At 40.6% G+C, this 24,802-nt stretch overlaps 1 protein-coding gene across 3 annotated transcripts; it reads left to right on the top strand.

Moving 5' to 3' along the window:
* Positions 1-636: 636 nt before the first annotated feature.
* On the top strand, positions 637-23,640 carry MEX3C (mex-3 RNA binding family member C). Of its 3 annotated transcripts, XM_074022215.1 has the most exons (3): positions 1,907-7,060; positions 7,633-7,816; positions 20,614-23,640. In XM_074022215.1, the coding sequence occupies exons 2-3, from the start codon at positions 7,792-7,794 to the stop codon at positions 21,837-21,839; spliced, it is 1,251 nt and encodes a 416-aa protein (XP_073878316.1). In that variant the 5' UTR covers positions 1,907-7,060; positions 7,633-7,791; the 3' UTR covers positions 21,840-23,640. The 3 variants fall into 3 exon arrangements, with proteins under 3 accessions (XP_005586731.2, XP_073878316.1, XP_073878315.1); XM_005586674.5 differs by lacking the exons at positions 1,907-7,060; positions 7,633-7,816 and adding an exon at positions 637-1,759; XM_074022214.1 differs by having other exon boundaries at positions 1,907-7,816.
* The last annotated feature ends 1,162 nt before the right edge of the window (positions 23,641-24,802 follow it).

Here is a 24,802-nt window from a genome sequence, read left to right on the forward strand (position 1 = left end):
GAGGGAAGGCCCGGGAGCCACGCGGCTCAGGAAACCGCCCCCGCGAGGGGATAGGAGGATATTGCGTGGCCCCTCCTTCCATGACTCTTCTTAAGGCCCTTCCTCTGAAGGGGGCGATCTCATCCTCAACCCGAGGAAACAATGCCCTCGAACCTGCGCCTGCAGCTCTGCTCCAGGCCGCTCACACAGTGCCTTCCCTGAAAGAACTCAGCCAGACCGGCTACAGGGATAAAGGGTTGGGGGGAAACAAATCCAGGTGTGCGCTTCGACCGCAGGCGCCTGCGCCAAAACCCCGCTTGGCCCTTAGTTTCAGCCTCTGCAGCAGCGCCTTCATCCGCCTCCTTTTTCCCGCCCCCGCCGGAGACGTCACAAAGAGTGACGTGTAAAGTGAACAATCACAGTCCCTCTCCGCGCGTGCCGGGAGGAATGGAGAGGGAGGTGGGCGGGGAGAGGACGGAAGGAGTGGGCTTCGGGAGCTGGCTGGTCCCGGTCACCCAATCAGAGAGCTCTGGGGAGGGGAGGGGCGGGGCCCGAAGGAGGGTGGGGGGTGGGGCTGGGGAAAGGAGTTGGAAGGCTGCGGGAGGAGAAGGCGGGCTCCCAGAGATTAAAAACACCCAATCAGAGCGCGCCGGCTTCATTCGGAGAGCGGCGTGGGGCGTCGCCGCCGCCGCCGCGCGCGCCGGGGGCTGGTTAAGGCCATGAAACAAAAGAAACCCTGAGAGGGAGCCGCTGCCACCTCCACCAGCCCGCCCCGCCGCCGTCCCCACCCACCCACCTAGTTACCTACCTTTGCCTCCTTCCCCTGCCCCTCCACCCCGCCCTCTCCGGTCTCCGGGCGGCCCTGGCGCTCCACGGCCCGGGTCCCCAGCCCCACCGCCTCCCCAGAGGAAAGGTGTTTGCGCGCTGAGCAGGGCCCTGGCCCTGTCCGCCATGGGGCTCGCCGCCTGCTGCGCCTGACCCGGCCGCCGCCGCCGCCGCCGCCGCCATTGACAGCGCGCCGCCGCGATGCCGAGCGGCAGCTCCGCGGCCCTGGCCCTGGCGGCGGCCCCGGCGCCCCTGCCGCAGCCGCCCCCGCCGCCGCCGCCGCCGCCGCCGCCTCTGCCGCCGCCCTCGGGCGGCCCGGAGCTCGAGGGGGACGGGCTCCTGCTGAGGGAGCGCCTGGCCGCGCTAGGCCTCGACGACCCCAGCCCGGCGGATCCCGGTGCTCCGGCGCTTCGAGCCGTGGCGGCGGCGGCGCAGGGCCAGGCCCGGCGGGCGGCGGGGCTGTCTCCAGAGGAGCGGGCTCCGCCTGGCCGGCCCGGGGCCCCGGAGGCGGCCGAGCTGGAGCTGGAAGAGGACGAGGAGGAGGGGGAGGAAGCAGAGCTGGACGGAGACCTGCTGGAGGAGGAGGAGCTGGAGGAAGCAGAGGAGGAAGACCGGTCGTCGCTGTTGCTGCTGTCGCCGCCCGCGGCCACCGCCTCTCAGACCCAGCCGATCCCAGGCGGGTCCCTGGGGTCTGTGTTGCTGCCCGCCGCCGGCTTCGATGCCCGGGAGGCGGCGGCCGCGGCGGCGGCGGCGGGGGTGCTGTACGGAGGGGACGATGCCCAGGGCATGATGGCGGCGATGCTGTCCCATGCCTACGGCCCCGGCGGCTGTGGGGCGGCGGCGGCCGCCCTGAACGGGGAGCAGGCGGCCCTGCTCCGGAGAAAGAGCGTCAACACCACCGAGTGCGTCCCGGTGCCCAGCTCCGAGCACGTCGCCGAGATCGTCGGCCGCCAGGGTGAGTGCAGGGGTGGGGAGGTCCAGCTGGGCATGGCCCCGGGCGTGGGTGGGGAGACGAGAGAAATGAGCATGGGACGGAAAGGGCGAACCCGGCGAGGCCCCCAGATCCACCCCGAAGGGGTCTGGGAGGAGCCGAGGGTCGACCAGATGTGAAGATGGGTCACCTTGCGAAAACCCACGCTTTTTCGCTCGTCTCGCCTGGTAAAAAGTGTGAAGTTTTTCGGGCGACCCAGTCCGGTGGTGTTCACGTTACTTGGGCTGTATTCGTGGAACACCAGGCTGGCGTGGCACCAGAAACCTCAGTGAGGTGGTAAAAGGTCGGGCTCGAGGAGTTGTGGGTTCGCTCTTGGGTACGGAAACCTTCGAGATTGCAAGTTTGCGCCGCCGAGTGTCTTCTTTTTAAAGCGTTCAGCCTCCCTTACAAGAACTTGTTCAGATGGAGAAAAGGACAGAAATGGAGGCCTGTAGACAGAGCTCACTGGGGAGGGAAGGGATGTTCAAATGGTCGGTATCACCGCCATCCCCTGCCTCTCCGCTGTTCAGAAACAGCTTTGGAAAAGCAGCCCAACTCACTGCCGCCGATCTTACTGTATTCCTCTCGATACGTTTCAAGTCTTGGAAAGACACACTGACACACTGGCTGTCTTTTGAAACTGTTCGGTGTGCAGGATGAAGAAAAATTGGACACTAAGGTAATTAAGAAACTTCTGTGTTTATACAGTTTTCAGTTAATTCTCCTCTTCACTTGTCAGCACACCAGTACTGCAGACAGACTCCTCCCACATTGTTCAGACAAAGGACCTATGTCTCAGATTCCAGGAGTAGATTTGTGAAGGTGGGGGAAGGAGATGCTTGGGGTACCTCTGTATCCGACATTTTTAGGGAAGGTCCTAAGTTCTTTATGGGAGCTTTTTCCCTTTATGAAAGGGGCAGATGTTACCTGCTGCCACCGCATGACAATATGGTTTAGCCTGGTTGATGCATGCCTCTTTACTGTTAGGTTGAGAGCATTGTTGGGGTCAAATAAAGCGAGATGATGGCGCTGCTGCTTAAATGATCTCATCTTTCCCAAGTGGTCTAAAGTACACATAAATAAGAGGTCTGTCGAAATGGTGGTTTCACATATCAGAGTTGGCTCATTTCTTTCCTATCTGTAGGATTTTAATAAAAACTCATATGAAATCTGGATAAAGGAGATAGCTTATTTCAGACTGCCTGATGATTGGCACTTACCAACACTGTTCAAAGCTGGACCTTTCAATTGAGAGGTAGCTTATGTGTGTTGTTCTTCTGGTTAATGAGTTTCAAATACCTGGTTTGTTTGGTTTTGACGATACTTAGAGTACTAATCCAGGATAAAACTTTTATTTACATGGGATAAAATTACAACATCTCAATTTGCATCAGAATGAGTTGACCATTCATGTGAGAACACTGAGGAATCGCCATGTACCAAGCATGTATTTTGCCAGGTGTTGAGTTTGTGGTATTGAGTTGAGAGTGTGAAGTTAATTCAGACTTTCTGCCCTTAAGAAGATAACAGTCTAATAAACAGTAGAATGGCACTAACTATATTATATTTAGTGTGACAGAGTATCAGATAGGAGAACATCTACCGTGGAGGGCCTTGGAAAATGGGTAGGAAGGAGTTTAACAAATGGAGATTGAAAAACTGTGGAAGAACAATGTGAGGAGTGGTGTGGAGGACCATCTTCTAGGTATAATTGCCAAGTAGTGTTGTTTTGATACTTGAGATCTGTAAAGGGGAGTGGTGGAAAAGGTGGAAGGCAGGCGTTCACACCGGAATGTGAAGAAGTCTGAATGCCATATGAAGATGCCACTTCTCAGGACAAGTTGCTTCAGTGTGCTTATGGTAACAGTCTAGGGTAACAAAGGAAAAAACCATTTACGTGCTAGTTTTACAGAGGGACAAGGTAACATATTTTATAGATTTAGTTTAATACAAACTTTTGTCCTTCTTTATAGTAGACACCCCGTAAAGCACTGCAGAATGGCCCTTGTGTACATTGTTATCTTTATAGAAATCAATTTTTTAAAAGTGAATTCCAAGTTTTTATTTTGTACCAGCTATTACATGATAGGAAATGAGATAAAGCCTTAGTTTTTCTTTTGAGGGCTGTGCTTATTTGGTTAATAAGGAAATGTTGAATTTAATTATGTCTTAGGACATGGAGACAAATTGCTGGCTCTTCCATTTAAACCTTGTATTTTCCCGGAGTTGACAATACTGTTAAAAGTATGTCATCATCCTCTGTCTTAAAAGCAGAAAATCTGGTCCTTTTGCTATTTTGAACCATTCAACTTGTGGATCATTGTACCCCTTTGCCACCCCCATGTCCCAGCACGATAGTAATAAAACCTGTAAAGTTATTTGCTTACTCGTATGGAGAACTAAGTAACTTCTAATGTTCACATCCTTTTACAGTATGATATTTCCCCATGGGAGAGAACCTGTCCTAAGTGAGGAAAACAGGGCAAATCATTTCATTTTCTTGTTTGCTTTGAGGGAGCTAAATTTTCATCCTTAAGATTAAATTATCCATTTCTGCCATTTTATGTATTACCTGAAGCCACAATTTTCTGTTTGACATCTCTTAATTGATTTTGGAAATAATTATGTCACAGATGGAGACATTTATGACTTCAGCTCTGAAGCAAAGAGCAGGACAAATGGAATTCTGAGTCACATAGACTAGCAACTCATGTAGATGGCCTCTGAGCTCCAGTGTTTTCCTAAACACAAGCTACCGCTTTTGATACCGATGAAAGTTGGCAGAGTGTTTGACCTCGAATTTATACTCCCCAGTAGCATATGGTCATTTGTAAATGTTAAATTGGCCTTGTATTTTAAAGCATTGCATCTATTGTGAAACAACAGTATGAAGCCAGGAACTGAATGTAATCAAAAAAGTTTTAGAATATGGACATCAAAAATAAACCTGACAACAGATTTTAAGACCTAATTTTACAAACTTAGAACATCTCTGTTTTTAAGTATAGTACCTGCAAGACATATTAACAGTGATTAACAGGTCTAATTTTAGTCAGCAGGTTTTTGTTCCAGTTTGTACAGTCATTTATATCCATTTAGACTAAAAAGTGAATTAAAATAGAACTGTGTACCCATTCTTAACTACATTATAAATTAATACTAAATGTCATAAATTCAGTTGTTTAGAGACTTGTAACCCAATATTTTATATTACTATTAGGATAAATGTGTATTTTTCATTATTTTCATTAGACTTCAATTGATGGGATATGTGTGTTCTCTAGCCACATAGTCTAGAAAAGTCATCTCTAGCTTCTTTTTATTGTCCACCCTGTCCAAAAAAATGTGCATACTCCCAATCTCTGGGTTTTTATGTATGACTAGTAAGTGTGCTTAATATATTACACATTATAAAACATAAAATTCTTTATTAACAATTAATACTTTACACTGTTTCAAGTTGTCTTCCCAATTTCTTAGGGTGGAGCCACCCTTCAAGCTCTAACACAACTGAAATAAGGTTTATACGAGAAAAAGAGAAAGCTTGGTCTTGCTGTACATAAATTTTCTCTTCAAGGAGAAATACATATTTCATGAGAATATATAGTTTCAGAATGATGCTACAGCACATTGTCTTTTTCTTTTATGGGGATGAGGGTGCATTGTTGGCCTTCTCTTTGCTTAGTACTATGCTAGGTGCTTTACCAGTGCCGTTTAACCCTGCTAGGTTGTTACTGCCATTTAGAGAGGTAGAAACTGTGGTTTTGAGAGCTAACTTGCTCAAATAGTGGAGTTTGGATTTAGTATAGTTTGACATCAGAAATAAAATTCTTTGTACTCTACATTGCTGCCTCAGTATTGAAGCATTCTGCTCTGGAAGGTTAGTATTTTGGATTAACTTGTGCCCTAATCGTAGGATACTGAATTTCTAGTATGCATAATTTAAAATATCACTATCCAAATTAGTTTACTTGATAAAATTTTGGTGTCTCTGCTACCCACAAGGCACAGTTATAACTGTAATATAGTTCTGTGTCTAGCTAAAAATTCACTGTCATTTGTAGTTCAGAGAGTTAATTTGTGTATATATAGACACTAGCTTTAAAAATTAAGTATTACAATTTTTCTAGGCTTTAAAATTTAAATTTCATTAATAATGGTTTGTATTAGCTCTGGGACCCTTGAGAAGGGTTCAGTTATTGTAATTGTTTTTGCAAATGGGTGGGGAAATCTACTGCCTTACTTCCTGCCTTATTCAGCTAATGAACTATTCTGATTCACTAGGGAGGAGATGGGAAATGAAGTGGTAGTTCAAGGGTATATTTTGTACCCCTTGGTTACCAACAACCTGAAAATGATCCAGGAAACCAAGTATTTGTGTTAGTCTGTTAGAGATTTCTACCTAGAAAATTTTCAAACAATGTTTATGGGTTGGAATTCTAGGTGGTTCTTCACAGCGTAAGTTTTTAAGGAAAGGTAGCATTTAGTTATAAGGTAGTGCTTAATATATTGCTGATTTGGTTTTGAATACTTTTGCCTTAAGCTGATTTAAAAAATGTTTTAGTATGTGTATTTTAATATAAAAATACATGTTGTAGCTACACCAAACTGCCTGTAACAGTCTCTGTTCGGCTGTGGTATATTGGAAAGAGCCAAATCAGAAATAGATATTCCTGTGCCAATAACTCACTATGTAATCTTGAACAAGTCACTTAAACTCCCTAGGCTTCAGATTCCTCTTTTGCACCTGGGCCTAATCGTATCTACAATTCCTGTAGAGACTCTGGAAGATACACAAAGAAATTGACATATATGAAACTATTAAGTGGTAAGCACATTACTTTTGTTAAGGTAAATCTGAAATTAATTGGGAACCACCGTTTAGTTATGTCCGCCTTTTTTGGCTTTAGCAGATAGTTTCACTCATTGTATTCTTCTAATGTAACAACTAGAACCAACAGATATCTGAATGCCTTTTAGATACCTGGCACTTCTGTCAAGATGGGCTTGTTACGCTATGGTTAACAAAGAACTCTACACCTCAGTGTTAAAAACAACCACGGTTTATTTCTTGTTCATAGGGGCTCTGCTCATTTTAGTCATTCAGGGACCCAGGCCAACAGCAGCCGCCATCTCCAGTATTACTGATCTACCATTGTGCCAGAAGATGAAAGACTACGGCATAGCACATACTGATCTTAAAATGTTAGATCCACAAGTAATGCTTATCACATCTGCTCATATTTCATTAAAGCAAATCGTCTGGCCACACCTAACTTCAAATGGGTGAGAAAGTATATTACAACTCTGTGCCCACAAGGAGAGCCATGATGACTACCACAGTCCTATTTTATAATTTATAGGATTCTTATAGAATTTTAAACAGTGTCACTCCTGCCATGTAGAATTTGTAACCAAACTCAAGATGAAAAAGTAGATAATGTTCATAAGATACTAAATGAATGTATTTGCACTTAAAAAAAAAAAGCTTTTTAAGAAGCTCTAAATAGATCATGGATAATTATGTTTAAATCTCCATTGATATTCAGGTGATCCTTAAGTGATATGTTTTTTATTAAACTGCATTCTTAATGCTTCCCAAATAGCTTATATACCATAATTTTTGGATTTACTTTTAAAATTTTTCCCATGCTACCATTAGTTACTGTATAGAGACAAAGATTAAATCTGATATTTAAGCCTTGAAAATAATTTTCTAATGTTAAGATTACCAAACCCAGATATACTAAATTGAATGTATGCATAGTCTAATACTGTTTGAGTAGTTCGAGTCTTTGTTCTATAACTGACTTTGAGAATTTTGAGTTACACTAACTATAAGACCTCTTCCGTGCCAGTGTTTGAGATGTAAGGACAATTCAAGTGTTTGTTGCCCTTGTCCAGTAAGTGCGGACTACAGTTCATCATTGCATGCAGAGAAGCCTGGTTTGGTCACAAGTAAAGTTGTATCATGGAATAATAAGACTAAGCCTTAAAATAATAAAGAAAATCCTTCAATGAAAACTGCAGATGTAGTTGAAGGTAAGCATAAAGAATTTGGTCTTGAATGTGATTGAAGGGGAAGTGGGGAGGGAATGGCTTCAAACAACTAGAAAAGATCTCCCAAAATGGTTACCAGTGTAAAAGTGTATATTTGTATTTGGGGCTCACCTTTTTATTATTATTTCTCTTCTCTGTGCCTCCCTTTCCCTTTGCCTTCTCTTCTGCCTTTCTACCAGTGCCATTTAGTATAATGCAGGAAAGGACGTTGAACTTGGAGTTAGAAACCTTGCGTTTTGCCACTTGCTGCCTGTGACCTTGGATAAATCACTTAACCTCTCTGAGCCTGTTTTTTCTTCTGGAAAAAACCTACTTCATCTACTTGTTCTTTCAGGTTTCTCTCTTCCCTTTCCCTCATTTGTTGTAAGGATCAAGTTTGAGAAGATAGCATTAGTAGAAATTGACAGTACAATTGAAAGTACAGAGATGATAAATTATATATCAGATAAGGTAAATTTTTACTGCTAAATTTCTTTTATACTCTGAACAAATGCTAGTTAAAGCCAAAAAAATGTGATTTTGGTAAGTTTTTCCTAGGCTATACCAATAAATTACGTAAGTTATATTTTTTAAATTTACAATATGTCTTAAAATTTATTTAAAATCAGAGCTTTGGAAATGTATTTTCTGGCAAAGAACCAAGCAAGTCTGGAAGAGAATCATTTACAAATGAATCTAATTCCATTGTATGGTAGGTACCCAAATAGATAATTCTAAGGTTTCTGTTAACATTCTCTAAAGAGCATGAACATAATTTCAAGCTCCCCAGTTAGGAAAACTTCTGCCTTTCATCTCTAATTAACACCCTCTTCTGGTTTTTTCTTTCAGGTTTACCGAAAGGCCAAATAATAAACCTTTTCATTAAATATTTTTTATTGTCTTGTCTAAAATAAGTGAAAAAAGAGAGGTTTTAGATTTAATTTAACTTCTGTTTTTTAAAATACCTTGTACATGCAGGGAATTCTCCACTCCTAAAAATACACTAGAAATATTCTTACTGGGATTTAGGAAAATAAGACAACTTGAGAGAACGTTGGTTTAGGGGTCACTAGTTTATAACTGGACAATTTTAGGCTTCGATTTTCCTCATGTCTAAAATGAGATTTAACTAGGTGGTCTGTCACAGTTCTTATATTCTGATTTTTGTCCAAAGGGAGTCCCTAAAATTACGTAAAAGTAAACCAGATTTCATATTACCAATTAGATAGATTGACTTTGCAAAATCTTCTCAATTTTGCAGAGTTTATAGTATGTTTTATCTTTAGGAGTATTTTTTAAATGTTAACTCCGTATAAAAATCAGTTCACTTGTCTTTTAATAACAAACTTGTGTCAGGCACTGTGCAAAAACTACATGTATGATCTCATTTAATCCTTTCTTAATTCCACCAAACAGACAACAATTCTATAGAGGTACAAACAACTTACCCAAGGTCTCAAGCTGTTATTGTTTGAGACTTCAACGTACCTATCTCAGTAAGTGGTAGAACAAGTAGACAAAAATCAGCAAGGATATTGTAGAAGATCTGACTACTGTCACCAACCAGCAATATAAGAAAAGAAAAGAAAATAGGTCACTATCTGTACGTGAACACGTGTCACTAAATACTTTTAGTGCTTGAAGTTAATGCAAGTCAGTGAAGGTAGAACTGAATCTTAGTCATCTTTGCATTCTTAATATTGGTTAAAGTACCTAAAACAAAATGGAATACTTCCTGTTTGTTTTATTGAGCTGAATTTTTAAATTATAAACTTGCCATTTCATTGTTTATCATTGTACTTTCCACATTGTGTTAATTGGGGTTTTCTTCCCTCTTGCCTTTATTCTCAGCCTTTTTTTTTGAGACAGGGTCTCACTCTGTTGCTCAAGCTGGAGTGCAATAGTGCAATCTCAGCTCACTGCAACCTCCGCCTCCCAGGCCCAAGTGATCCCCGGTAGCTGGTACCATAAGTGCACACCACCACACCTGGCTAATTTTTTGTATTTTTGGTAGATACGGGAATTTACTACGTTGCCCAGGCTGGTCTTGAACTGAGCCGAAGCTGAGCTCAAGCAGTCCACCCGCCTTGGCCTCCCAAAATGCTGGGATTACAGGCGTAAGTCACCACACCCATCCAAACAGCTTTTTATTTAAGGACCCAGTCAACCTCAAGTTGTTTGACACTTTTGTTTGAAGTACAGTAGATGCTACTTGATTGAAGGCATTAAATGTTTATATGAATACTGATAATGAAACTAAAATCACATAAATGAAGCTGTTTAAAGTATTGTCATAGTAATCCCTAAAGTGAGACAAACAATATTCTTCACTTGAAATAGCTACAAGGAGGCCACTTGAACCCTAGAAAGGAAAGCTATTAGTTTTATATTGTGCATTTAGGAATACATTGCATTCTTAAATTATTACTTAAAATGTTGAATTAATGTTGTGTACACAAGAAACATTCTTACTGGGATTTAGCTGATACTCATCAGTGTTTGAAGATAGAATACAAGAATTGATTAGTTGAACTAATGGCAATTCCATATTTGCTGTAACACCTTAATACAGTATTGTATGTGCTTCTATGAAATGAAAGGAGCTTTTGAATATTCTGTCTAGACTCTTCCAAGGGGAAAGGGACCTTATTTTGTATAACATTATTAATACGACCCCCTCATTCATTCTTATATATCATGAAACTTGTGAGATGATTTAGGGTTTTTTTGTTTGTTTTTGTTTTTTGGTTTTGGGGTTTTTTTGAGACGGAGTTTCGCCCTTGTTGCCCAGGCTGGAATGCAGTGGCATGATCTCAGCTGACCGCAACTTTGCCTCCCAGGTTCAAGCGATTCTCCTGTCTCAGCCTCCCGAAATGATGTGTTTTTAGGGGAAAGTCGTATGATGAAAGGAGTGTGGAATTAAGACAATTTGGGCTAAGTACTTAACTGAATAACAGGCATTGTAGTAAGCATGTTTGATACATTTTTTCATTTAATCTTTGCGAAAAACAAATGAAGGAAGTATCTTTAATCATAGTTTGCCCTAATGTTGAAACAGCAGGTTCCCAGTCCTGCAGATAGTCAGTTTTTTGCTCCTTGAACTGGACCTTGAAGGATTCATACATGATAGCTGTAATAATGAGTTGTGCGTATGTTTGTATTATTCTTGAGTTCGTGGAGCCTTTTACACATAGTTTTATCTTTTCCAAATGGCCATGTTTGTTATTCAAATAACTCCGGGAGGAAAAGGAATACTAGGAGGATTTTCCAGGTTATGTAAGGAAATAACTGAGCAGAGATAGAAGAGGAACAAGACATATTTGGGGGATGAAGTCTGGGAGAAGGTAGGTTATGGCCACTTAAAGTGCAGAAGGGGTAGGGACTTAATTTCAGGCCAAAGAGTTTTATTTTTCTTGAAGGTAAGAAGAGCTACTCAAGATGTTTAACTCCCCTCTCTTTACCCTTCAAAACAAAACCTCTTGGGAAATTTTTGAAGAAAAACCCCAAGGACTACCAAAAGTGAAAATATATACATGATGCAATTTTGGTGTTTGCTTGTAAGGGTTTGAACTTTCTTCAGTCACCTTATATTTGTAGCTAATGTATGAAATGAATGGAAAACATAATTTAGTTTCTAGAAAACAAATTCCTTTTTGCAAAATCTACAACACAAGTACTTGATGTTCATAACAGTGGTCATACATAGCCCCAGACTTGCATTCTGTCCTTCATTCTCAGCCTTTTTCTGTTTATTATTGTGATAGGCTTTGCGGTGAGTCCCCCGTCTTGTCTCTTTTGCATCTTTTATGCTCCTACTAGTCTTAACATGCATATCTGATTATGTTACCTTCTACCTCCAATTTTTTCTAGTCTACGATAAAGTCGAAATTCCCTTGCCTGACATCGAAGACCTCTGTCTCCCCATCCAGCTTTATCCCTGCCATTCTACCCTCCAGTGACTTGAAGTTCTCACACTACTGAACCCAGTTGTCTGACTGTGCCATCCCGTACTCTTGATTCCCTGCTTTTGCACTTGCAGTTCCCTCTGCTCTCCTTCCCATCTGGCAAAACCGCTGTCTTTAAGCCTCAGTTCAAATGCCTTTAAAGCTTTCTTTTATTTACTGTAAGTAGTAAAGTCATCTCCTTTTGTATGTACCTACTGCTTTGTAGGTACCTTTAAACCAGTTCTCGTATTCAGTATTGAATTTCCGTCTAGACTGAGCTTGAGAGCAGAAATGATGCCGGTTCATTTATACCACCTGGAAATAACACTAGCATCTTTATAGGGAATTTAACATGTGAATGGGTAAGTTCAGGCATTAGGCTGCACTTTATCTCACAATTGATAAAATGCTCTTAAAGTTCACCCAAGCAGTGATTTTGCTGGGAACACCTAGGATAAGTGGAAGCTACTTTTACTTGTGTATCACATACCAAACCACTAATCTCCCAGCATAAACGTAATCTCCTAGTAAAAGGCATTGTAAACTCTTGGCTTATATATTTTCTCCCTATTTGATATTTTTATTTTAATATTTAATTGTTTATTATAGAGATGGGCGTCTCACTATGTTGCCCAGGCTGGTCTCGAACTTCTGGCCTCAAGCAGTCCTCCCACCTCTGCCTCCCAAAGTGTTGCGATTACAGATGTGAGCCACCACACCCAGCCCTTATTTGATTTTTAGCTTTATCCCTTCACCTATTCCAATGCTTGTGATTCCCCAAACCTTTCCTGACCCTACCTTATGTCTGTTCACTGCCCTGGCCTTTGGGTTACTATTCCTGAATTGGGATTTAAAAGCTAGATACTTGGAAGAAAAAGGAAAATAATTGAAGGAAAGGAGAAAGATAATGTCATAGGTAGAGTAATCCTACCCACCCAGAGAAGTCCATGTCCAAATCCCCCAGGAACTCTGAACACGTCACCTCATTTGGCAAAAGGGATGTTGCAGGTGTTTATGCAGATGCAATTGAGGGTATGGACCTTGCTTTGGGGAGCTTGAGATCATCTGGATGATCGTCTGGGTATAAACACATGAGACCCTAAAAGCAGAAAACCTTTCCCAGTTGGGTCTGAGATCTGAGAAAGAAGATTTGAAGCATGAGAAGGACTCAGCCTCCGTTGCTTACTCTGAAGCTGAAAGGAGTCACAAGCCAGGGAATGTAGGTGGTGGCCTCTAGAAGCTGGGAATGGCCCTCAGCTGACAGCCAGCAAGGACGCTCAGTCCTTTCACTGCAAGCAATCAAATTCTGCCAACAACCTGCATGTGCAAGGAACTGGATCCCTCAAGCTTCTTGCAAGGAACACAGCCCTTGCAAACACCTTGATTTTAGCCCTGTTGAGACCCATATCAGATGTGTGACCCACCGAACTGTAAAATAACAAATATATGTAAAAAAATAAATTTATGTCATTAAAGCCACTATGGGAACTTGTTATGGCAGCATTAGGAAACTAAAGCAGGTAATAGGGAATTAAAGGACAGAAATATTTTTGGACTTGAACTGTTGACAATTCCATATTTACTGTTAACACCTTAATGTAGTAGTTTATGTTGAAAGCTGCTTCCTAATTCTTTTTTTTTTTTCCTTTTTTTTTTTGAGTCAGGGTCTCACTCTGTTGCCCAGGCTTGAATGCAGTGGCACGATCTCAGCTCTCTGCAGCCTCGACATCCTAGGTGATCCTCCCAACCTCAGCCTCCCAAGTAGCTGGGACCACAAGTGTGCACCACCACGCCCAGATCGTTTTTTATATTTTTTGTAGAGACGGGGTTTTGCCATGTTGCCCAGACTGGTTTCAAACTCCTGAACTCAAGTAATCCTCCTGCCTCAGCCCCCCAAAGCATTGAGATTACAGGCTTGAGGCATCACACACGGCCAAAAGCTACTTATAATAATTCTTGAGAGACTTCCAGAATGTCTTTTAGAGTATTGAATAAGAATGTAATATATCTAACATTTTAGTCTCTGCTCTCTTGGGGCAGTGATTGTGGAGTTTTTAAGGGCTCTGAGAATCTCTAGTAGTTTTTATTGCTTTGTAACCGTTACTGCTAATTTAGCAGCTTAAAACAACATAAATTTATCATCTCCATTTCTGTAGGTCAGAAGTCTAGGCATGGTGTGCTGTTCAGGGTCTCACTGCATTCAAATCAAGGTATTGGGCAGGACTGCAGTGCTTATCTGCGGCTCATGTCCTTACCCAAGCTTGCTGGTTGTTGATAAAATTCATTTTGAGCAGGGGCTGGGAGATGGGTGTTGCAGGATGATGACCTCCACCTCCATTTTTCTTCTAGCTCACAGCTCCTAGAAGACACTTGGAAGTTCCTTGTCTTGGGGTCACCATAGGCAATTTACAACATACATTGTTAGCTTTCTTCTTCCAGGTTAGCCAGAGCACATCTCTCTGACTTCTTTTCTGAGTCATGCTAGGAAAAAAAATATATATATATATTTTAAGAGACAGGGTCTCACTCTGTTGCCCAGGCTGGAGTGCATTGGTGTGGTCATAACCCACTGCAGCCGTGACCTCCTGGACACAAGCAGTTCTTCACCTTATTAGCCTCCCATGTAGCTAGGACTCCAGGGATACACCACCATACATGGCTAATTTTTTTTTTTTTTTTTCCGGTAGAAACAGGGTCCTGCTACATTGCTCAGCCTGGTCATGAACTCCTGGCCTCAAGCAGTCCTCTGGCCTCAGCCTCCCAAAGTGCTAGAATTACAGGCATGAGCCACCACAATCAGCCAAAACCTCTGCTTTAAAAAAACTTGTGATTAGGTCAGGCCCACCCAGATAATCTGGATAATTTTACTATTTTAAGGTGAACTGATTTGGATTGTAATTATATTTGCAGAGTCCCTTCACAGGGGCCATGTGGGTTGGTGTTTGTTTAACTGAAAGTATGTGTACACTAGGCCCAGGAATCTTGAGGAACCGTCTTAGGATTCTGCCTATCATACTGTCTACCATAGCTTTTTAAAGGATTTAGTGGTGAATGATGAACAGCTCCATGGACTTTTATTTTCTGCTTAATTGTACATTACTGGTGACCTAAATGTTAACTCAATTCTTTATCACATGGTGCTTTTTCTGTTGGGAAGTGGTATAGATAGGCCATGTGGTCTTTTTGCTACCATCTAAATGAACTGTGGTTTAAAAACAAAAACAAAACTTGAAAAATCCTGTTCTAAGTATCCAAGATGTGTTGCTGGTGGCTGGAAAATAAATAATGGGTTTTTAAAATTCAGTGTTATAAATATGTTTGGGCTCTCTGGCCTGCACAAGCTACTTTAGGTGACCATAGAGCAGAACTATAGTATTACCATTTTCAACTGTATGAAAATTTCATCTGTAAAGTCAGATCTTAAACCCAGGTTTTCTCAGTAATGCCACATTCCCTCCATTTCACTGTCACTGTACTGGTTCTTAGTTGTAAGTACGTCATTTCACATGTGCTATGGAACTAGAAAGTGGCCTTAAAGATGATATTGTGTAGTGGTTTTAAGCTTTTCTGGCAGGAAAAAGAACATTTTATATTGCAGCCCATTATATATTTCACTGAAACATTAGGAACATAGTGAGTCCTTTTTTTAAATGCTAATTGCACCCACTGAATTGATACTGCAACCCATGGTTTGAAAAACACTGAAGATTACAAATCTTTGTTTTAATTTCTTTTCTTTTTTTTAGATTTTTAATTTCTTTTCTTTCTTTTCTTTTTTTAAATTTATTTCTTTAATTTCTTTTCTTTCAACCCCTCTCCCAGCAACAGAGGACCTCCCCGTCTTAATTTCTAAGGCTAGGAAAAGCCTTATTTATTTACCCTGGAGTAAATAAATAAATACCCTTACTTATTTACCCTAAATAAAGATACCCTTATCTTTATTTACCCTGGAGAAGCAAGGCAGAATCCTTTACTGTATCAGGGAGTGAGAGGACCAGAGTTCTAGCTGCAGCTAAAGGATTTTAAGGTGAAACGTGGCCCCAGCAACAGTGATGTAGGAAGGGAAAATGGGTTCCTACACCAGTGAGGTAAGTTGGAGACTCTTTTTTTAGGGAATTTACTTCCAAATCAAGATAAAATTAGTTCTTGACCTCCAAACAGTCTAGTCTAGACTTCCGCCCATTGATTACCTTGAATACAACTTGCCATACATGGATTTTTATCTCTAGCTATAAGAAGTGTAGTCCTCACATTTTTAAATTTCAAAACTTTGTTCAACTTTGAGGCTACGAAATCGTTTACCCTGCTGTTTGTGTGCAGTAGGTCCCCCCTTATCCAACAGGGATGCCTTCCCAAGACCTTAAGTGGATGCCTGAAACCACAGAGTACCAAACCCTATATATACATACTATGTTTTTTCCTATATGCACATACCTGTGTAACATTTGATTTATAAACAAGACAGAGTAAGAGATTAACAATAATAAAATAGAACACTTATAACAATATACTGTAATAAAAGTTAGGTGAACGTGGTCTTACTCTCAAATATCTTTTTATACTGTACTATATCCACCTGCATTTGGACTATGGTTGACTGAAAGGAGCTGGAAATGATAGAAAGTGAAACTGCAGATAAGGGAGGGGGGCTACTGTAATTTAAAATAATATCAGTAGTACTAACCAGAAGTCTAATCAATATGCTAAGACTAGTGAAGTGTATCATTTCTGTATGTTTGATTTGTTTTTCTTTTCTAACTTAATTTATTTGAAAAAGTAATGTGTATGTATGACTCAAAATTTATTTAAAAAAATAAATAAGAATATACAGTGAAAACTGCCTCCCTCCTTCCCTGTCCCCCTAAGTCAACCAGTTTTATAAGTGTATAGCATACCATTATATAGCTGTACCAGCCTCATGCTAATTCAATAATTATAAAATACAGAAGTTACTTTGTACTTGTGCACATATTTCTACAGGATCAATTCTACAAGAAGATTGTAGAAATGTAAGAGTACATGGGCTTATAACTGTGATAGCTCTTAGAGGGCAGTTTATGCTCTCACAGCTAAATATGAGAGTTCTTTTCCCCACTCTTACTACCATTGTTATAAGGTTTTTGTTCTTTGACAGTCTTATAGGTGGAAAATAATAGGTCAGTTCCCATGAAAATGGGAATTTCCATCTTCAGAGCCATTTGTATATTTACTTTGATGTTAGCTGTTTCTTTCACCCTTTTATTGGGTTTTTGTTGTTTTGATTTGTAGGGGAGAGATGTGTGCGTGCGTGTGTGTGTATGTGTGTGTAAGAAAGTGAGAAAATGTTATAAATATTTTAGGTTTTTTTTACTTTGTTTTTGGTGACTTGTGCCATGTAGCAACTTAAAAAATACAGGCTAATATATCATAATACGGCTTCTGAATTTTATGTCACTCTGAGATTATAAATTCTATGATTTTTAAAAATATCTTTGAGTTTTCAAATAAAAACTCAATTTAAAGTACCCAAAAAAACTAATACCTTCGTCACCTGCAAAATTACAAAACAAGATTGTTTTTTCTCCTTTAGTTCGTGTCACCTTTTAAAAACTATCTATTCGAGTAGTCCCCAATGTTAGAATGTATTTGTAGTTGAGAAATCATGTTAGTTGTTTGGAACTCAGAATATGTGTTCCTATAGAAACAATGTTATGATTGGTGAGCTTCCCTATAATCCCTAATCTGAGTTTAGGGTACTATAATCAAAAGATTTAGGGAAGTGAAGAAATAGTTTCCTCTATCTTTATTGACAGTGGCTTAAACAGGGTGGGCGGCTGGGGGCGATGGCTCACACCTGTAATCCCAGCACTGTGGGAGGCCAAGGCAGGTGGATCACCTGAGGTCAGGAGTTCGAGACCAGCCTGGCAAACATGGTGAAAATCTGTCTCTACTAAAAATATATTTTAAAAATTACCCGGGAGTGATGGTGGGCACCTGTAACCCAGCTACTCGGGAGGCTGAGGCAGGAAAATTGCTTGAACCTAGGAGACAGAGGTTGCAATGAGCTGATGTGGTGCCACTGCACTCTAGCCTGGGCGGCAAAGTGAGACTCCATCTCAAAAAACAACAACAAAAAAAAACCCCAGGGTTGGCTTTCCTGTCTTCCTGTTACTTTTTTCCCTGATCTGCAAAACCTAATAAGCACATGACCCTTTTGGGTGTAGACCAGGCCTGTGTCCCAAGAGTGGCCCATGCTCAAACCATTTGTCTTATCTGTACCCAATGAACCATGCATTAAACACCTATTTATTAATACCAACCATAGGCTAGGTAGTGTTCTGTGGACCCTCAATCATATTTCCTTAGTTAATAACATACCTATTAGGTATTTAACAGAAAATATTCTACTAAGGATGTGACTGGCAGTTGCTTATAGTATCAGAAGTGTTTGATTAAGGGATTTTTACGTCGTTTTCTTTTTTCTCTTTTGTTTCTGTTTTTTTTTTTTTCTTTTATTTATTTTCAATTTTCTAATGGTCAATATTAGTAAGGAATGAAAGGGACCAACCCTAGACCCTTACACTAATTCTACCTTTGTCCTTAATGCAATTTGCCCGTGTTTTTCTGCAGAATAACGTCTGTCTTTTGTTAGGAATGTAATTGTGGCTGACTGCCTTCTTGCCACCTTGTCAAGTTGTAGCCCACTGTGAACTTACATATCCAAATAATAACTCCCCTAAGTATAGAGTATGACCAGTTCTGTATTCATATACCCCTTTCAGAATTTCTTAAGCATCAATAGAAAGTGATCTCAATTCTGTACACCAAACCGTTCCTGCTGTGCTGAATGAGGGAATCTCCTGGACATTTAGCCTGTATAAATGATAAGTAGATGTGGAAGTTTCGTTGTTCTCTCTGGTCTTCTAACTGATTTTTCTACTGTGGAACAAAAGCAGATACAGGCTGAAACTTCTAATCTGAAAATTTGAAATCCTAAATGCTCAAAAACCCTCCGATTTTGTTTTGGAGCTCCAAAATCTGAGGCTTTTTGAGCACCAGCATAGTGCTCAAAGAAAATACTCACTGGAGCATTTCAGATTTTCAGATTAGGGATGCTCAGCTGGCAGGTATAATGCAAATACTCCAAAATCTCAAACATTCCTGGTCCCATGTGTTTTTGGATAGGGGATAACTCAACCTGTGTAGTCAACACCTAGTGGCTTGGGAATGCTTTGGAAGGGCAAACAAACGAGTCCCACTTTGTGCAAAAAAGTGATCAGATCATGTGCTTTATTAGAAAGCATCGGCCAGGCGTGGTGGCTCACCTGTAATGCAGCACTTTGGGAGGCTGAGGCGGGCAGATTACAAGGTCAGGAGTTCAAGACCAGCCTGACCAACGTGGTGAAATCCTGTCTGTACTAAAAATACAAAAAATAATCTGGGCGTGGTGGTGCACGCCTGTAGTTCCAGCTACTTGGGTGACTGGGGCAGGAGGAACCTGGGAGGTGGAGGTTGCAGTGAGCCGAGATCGCATCACTGCATTCCAGCCTGGGTGACAGAGCAAGACTGTCTCAAAAAAAAAAAAAAAAAAGCCTCATCTGACTAAAGTGGTATAGAGAATATTAATTTATTAAGGACAAAAAAGGAAGGGAATATTTAAGAAAAAGACATGCTCAGATTGTGACACTTAGCTTCAGTAGCACCTAGCTTCTCCTTTTTTTTTTTTTAAGATGGAGTTTCACTCTTGTTGCCCAGGCTGGAGTGCAGTGGCACAATCTCGGCTCACTGCAGCCTCTGTCTCCCGGGTTCAAGCAATTCTTCTGCCTCAGCCTCCCAAGGAGCTGGGATTATAGCACCTAGCTTTATTTTGATGAACTAAGAATAGTATGATATATTCATGAGAACACATCTATCCTGGCAAGCTCAAGTTAGGGTCTTTGAAAAGTATAACCCCAGAGTTTTATGCCTTGATGTGTACTTGACATTTTAAGTTACAGTTTGAAACCCTCTAATCTTAACATAGTTGGCACTAGTAATCTCTGATTACTCAAAAAAAAAAAAAAAAAAAAAAAGGTGGTTAAAGTGGGGCATTATGTAAAGTTATACATATGTGTCTTAGATGTTTTATTTTAACTTAAATATACTTAGTATTTGTCAAGGCCTTTTGTTTCAAATTGTGTCTGTCAATCAGAGCAGTCCTTGAGTAAAACCATACCCAGCACCCACATTCCATACAATCTGCAGTATCTGTTTCTTTTAAATGGAGCAGGACTTTACAACGATTACAAAATCATTCTATGTTACTTTTTTTTATCCCAGCCCTTTATAGCTGTCTCACCTATTCATAATTCAATAGCAGCTTTTTTCTTTAAGATGCTCTTTAAGATACTCGTCTTTTTTGCATTGATGTTTCATTAGTTTATGCAATAATTCAGATAATTCAGTTACTAGCATGAGTACACCTAGCACAAACAACATGGGAATAAACAAAACTGAATCATAGCAGGCCTAGAATTTAACTGGTGGGAGCAGAAGTGAGATGACCTACTAGCCATGAGCACAGTGTTTTTGTCATCAATTGAGTTTTACAGAGGAAAGAGTAATGTTAAGTTAAAGTGATAAGATAATTAGGTAGAAGTCAGTTTAAGAACTTCTGTAAGATAATTGTGAAAATAGAGGTTCTTGGACTAGCAAAAAGACCATAGATTTTAGGTCAAACTAGGTTTACTTCTGGCTCTGCCACTTCCTAGCTTTGTGAAAAACTCTAAAACTTACCCATAACCAGATACTTAGCTTAAAAGGTGCATTCTGTGATTTGTCTTTATATATATCATTGAAGTACATGTTGATTCTTATGAAATGTTTTCTTTCTAACAGGTTGTAAAATTAAAGCACTGAGAGCCAAGACAAACACGTATATCAAGACTCCTGTTCGTGGTGAAGAGCCCATTTTTGTTGTCACTGGAAGGAAAGAAGATGTTGCCATGGCCAAAAGAGAGATCCTCTCAGCTGCAGAGCACTTCTCCATGATTCGTGCATCTCGAAACAAAAATGGGCCTGCCCTGGGAGGATTGTCATGTAGTCCTAATCTGCCCGGTCAAACCACCGTCCAAGTCAGGGTCCCTTATCGTGTGGTAGGATTAGTGGTTGGACCCAAAGGAGCAACTATTAAAAGAATTCAGCAGCAGACCCACACTTACATAGTAACTCCGAGCAGAGATAAGGAACCTGTCTTTGAAGTGACAGGGATGCCTGAAAATGTCGACCGAGCACGGGAAGAAATAGAAATGCATATTGCCATGCGTACAGGAAACTATATAGAGCTTAATGAAGAGAATGATTTCCATTACAATGGTACCGATGTAAGCTTTGAAGGTGGCACTCTTGGCTCTGCGTGGCTCTCCTCCAATCCTGTTCCTCCTAGCCGCGCGAGAATGATATCCAATTATCGAAATGATAGTTCCAGTTCTCTAGGAAGTGGCTCCACAGATTCCTACTTTGGAAGCAACAGGCTGGCTGACTTTAGTCCAACAAGCCCATTTAGTACAGGAAACTTCTGGTTTGGAGATACACTACCATCTGTAGGCTCAGAAGACCTTGCAGTTGACTCTCCTGCCTTTGACTCTTTACCAACATCTGCTCAAACTATCTGGACTCCATTTGAACCAGTTAACCCACTCTCTGGCTTTGGGAGTGATCCTTCTGGTAACATGAAGACTCAGCGCAGAGGAAGTCAGCCATCTACTCCTCGTCTGTCTCCTACATTTCCTGAGAGCATAGAACACCCACTTGCTCGGAGGGTTAGGAGCGACCCACCTAGTACAGGCAACCATGTTGGCCTTCCAATATACATCCCTGCTTTTTCTAATGGTACCAATAGTTACTCCTCTTCCAATGGTGGTTCCACCTCTAGCTCACCTCCAGAATCAAGACGAAAGCACGACTGTGTGATTTGCTTTGAGAATGAGGTTATTGCTGCCCTAGTTCCATGTGGCCACAACCTCTTCTGCATGGAATGTGCCAACAAGATCTGTGAAAAGAGAACGCCATCATGTCCAGTTTGCCAGACAGCTGTTACTCAGGCAATCCAAATTCACTCTTAACTATATATATATACATAAATACTATATCTCTATATGGACTCGTAAAGGCATGGGTATAATGGTACCCCCCAGTAAACTTCCTAATGATTTCTTATGACTGTTATCAGGCTTTATTGGGATTAGGCTAAAGTTGTTAGTAAACTTATAAAAGGCTGCTATGGTAACACTAAACCTAAGTGGTCTCTTGTCTATTAGTTTGGTTTGAATTATTAATACTATCCTGTAGACCCAGAGACATAGTTTATATAAGAATTGCTAAAGCTGAAGTTCAACTTGGCTGAGTGAAGATAATCATAGGTTGTGTGAGCCTATGAGAAAAGTGTATACGTCTAAGATTTCAAAACAGTGGGTCCCAAAGCCTAACCACTTTAAGAGTTTATGGAGGGTACTTGGCATTACAGACGATTCATACACTTCCAGTGCTGCCTTCTTTACACTGCCAGTTTTGACAAAACAGGTTTGTTTGTTTTTTATTTTACAACAACTTATGCCTAATTCTGCAGGATTGCAAGTAACTTTTTAATGCATTGTGATTACTTATTGGTAATAATAGGGCTGATGGCAGTTTACTAGATCACTGGTTATAATTTGGGACAAAAACTGCTACATCGACTTTCATCTCGCCCAGAGTTCTCAAGGCTGGTATGATCAGTGGATCAGGAATGCTGAATTCCTGCCCATTGCCTCTCTTGGTGAATGTGGAAATGGCCACCTTGGTTTTCCCATATCAGGAAGGGCTTTGGGATGGCACCTATATTGGCTAACAATTGAGGATGCGAACATTCCATTCATTAGTGTGCTCGAGCTGTTAGTTTTTAGACTATAGATCAAAATGTGAAACATTTTATGTTCAATCCATATTTGTCTTGCACATTATAAATATATTTTTATTTTTTAGTAATTTAGGGGAGGGAGGAAGGGGAAAGGGATAATGATGCCCTTGGCATAATTCATAAAAGCAGCTGTGACAACCTCCAATGAGTTTACTTCATTTCAAAAACTATTTCCAATCACAAGGAAAGATTTATTTAAAATACACTCGTACATTTCACCTGTGGATGTCTATAACTTCATCCTCAGTATGTTCCCAAATCTGTGCTGGCATTGAAAGGACAAAACATTATACTGGTGGGTTTTTCTACTAATTATTTTTTGAAGCATTATTTTCCCAACACAAAAGAGCTTTTTTCTCGGTATAATGAAAATTGAAATCCTATGTGTATTCAATAGTAAATAGACAAATTTTATTTTTTATTTCCACTTGAAGAGTTACATTTCTTATAAAAGTTTACAAATAACGGTTTTTATTTTGATTTTTTCAGTATAAAAAAAGTTGCCTTGATGGCATATTATGATGTAATGCTAATTGCTTGTAGGATAGTAAATGTCAGTATTGAAACCTAATCTCTAGCTGCCGTCTTGTAGATATGAACGAATGTTCACCAAGCATGTATTTTGTATTTTGTTGCATTGTACACTGCAACTAATAAGCCAAGGAATCGACATATATTAGGTGCGTGTACTGTTTCTAAAAACCACAAACTAAGAATGATAAATTATCAATATAGTTTAGTATTTGCTAATTTTACTACATTCTTTTGTTATGTATATGTAGGGAAGTCATAGGGATTATAAATTCAATTTGAGTAAAATTTAAAACCATATATTTTATGATAAAGGGCCTTTAACTTAAGATGGCCAAAGCACTGATATTATATATTTGCTGTAAAGAGAATTATAAGAGTTTTATTTTTCTGATATTAAAAGTTACTTAATAAAGACTTGTTTCCATTAACTTGAATGTATTCTCCTTGGTGTGTTTCATATAATCATCAGTTTATACTAGAAGATTAGTTAACAGAATTGAAAATTTTCTTTTATAGACTCCCTGTTCCCCAACCAGCTATCTCTGCTCACTCTTGTAGTTATTTTGTGTATGTGTGCTCTTGGTTTTGAGTGTGTCGCTTGTGTTCCTGTCCAAGTTTAGTTTTTTCTTTAAATGAGTGTTACATTACAGTAAATTGGAAATTTGGCTGGTTGTAGATTTAATTGCATATTTGTGTAGTTGACCACAAACCACTAGTGATCTAATTGTGAATAGTAAGTGACTTTCTTTTATACATCGCTACTTGAAATCCTGAATTCAACTTAAATTCTACTTGGTTTGCATCCTTTGTTTATGCATTTTTGTCTTCTTATCACCAAATCTGTAAAACAAGTTCTTTTCTAATACAAAAGCACCAGTTTACCTTTCAAGAAAAACTACCTTCTGAAAAGTTGACAGAAATATTTCTCCATTTATGAAATTGATTTGATACAGATTGAAGTAAATCATTGACTTTTTTTTTTTTTTTTTTTTTTTGAGACAGAGTCTCGCTCTGTTGCCCAGGCTGGAGTGCAGTGGCGCGATCTCAGCTCACTGCAAGCTCCGTCTCCCGGATTCACGCCATTCTCCTGCCTTAGCCTCCTGAGTAGCTGGGACTACAGGCGCCCGCCACCATGCCCGGCTAATTTTTTTTGTATTTTAGTAGAGACGGGGTTTCACTGTGTTAGCCAGGATGGTCTCGATCTCCTGACCTTGTGATCCGCCCGTCTCGGCCTCCCAAAGTGCTGGGATTACAGGCGTGAGCCACCGCGCCCGGCTGACATTGTTTTAAAAAGCAAGAATAAAGGCATTTCTAAGATAATTTTAAAGAAACTAAAATTCTATTCTTTTTTTTTTTTTTTTTTTTTTTTTTTGAGATGGAGTCTCGTTCTGTCACCCAGCCTGGAGTGCAGTAGCTCAATCTCGACTCACTGCAACCTCTGCCCCTCGGGTTCAAATCAGCCTCCCGAGTAGCTGGGATTACAGGCACACACCACCACGCCCAGCTAATAATTTTTGTATTTTTAGTAGAGATGGGGTTTCACCATGTTGGCCAGGCTGGTCTCAAATTCCTGACCCTAAGTGATCTGCCCACCTT

The sequence above is a fragment of the Macaca fascicularis genome, chromosome 18 (genome assembly GCF_037993035.2).
Source record: "Macaca fascicularis isolate 582-1 chromosome 18, T2T-MFA8v1.1".
NCBI classification, from domain to species: Eukaryota; Metazoa; Chordata; class Mammalia; order Primates; family Cercopithecidae; genus Macaca; species Macaca fascicularis.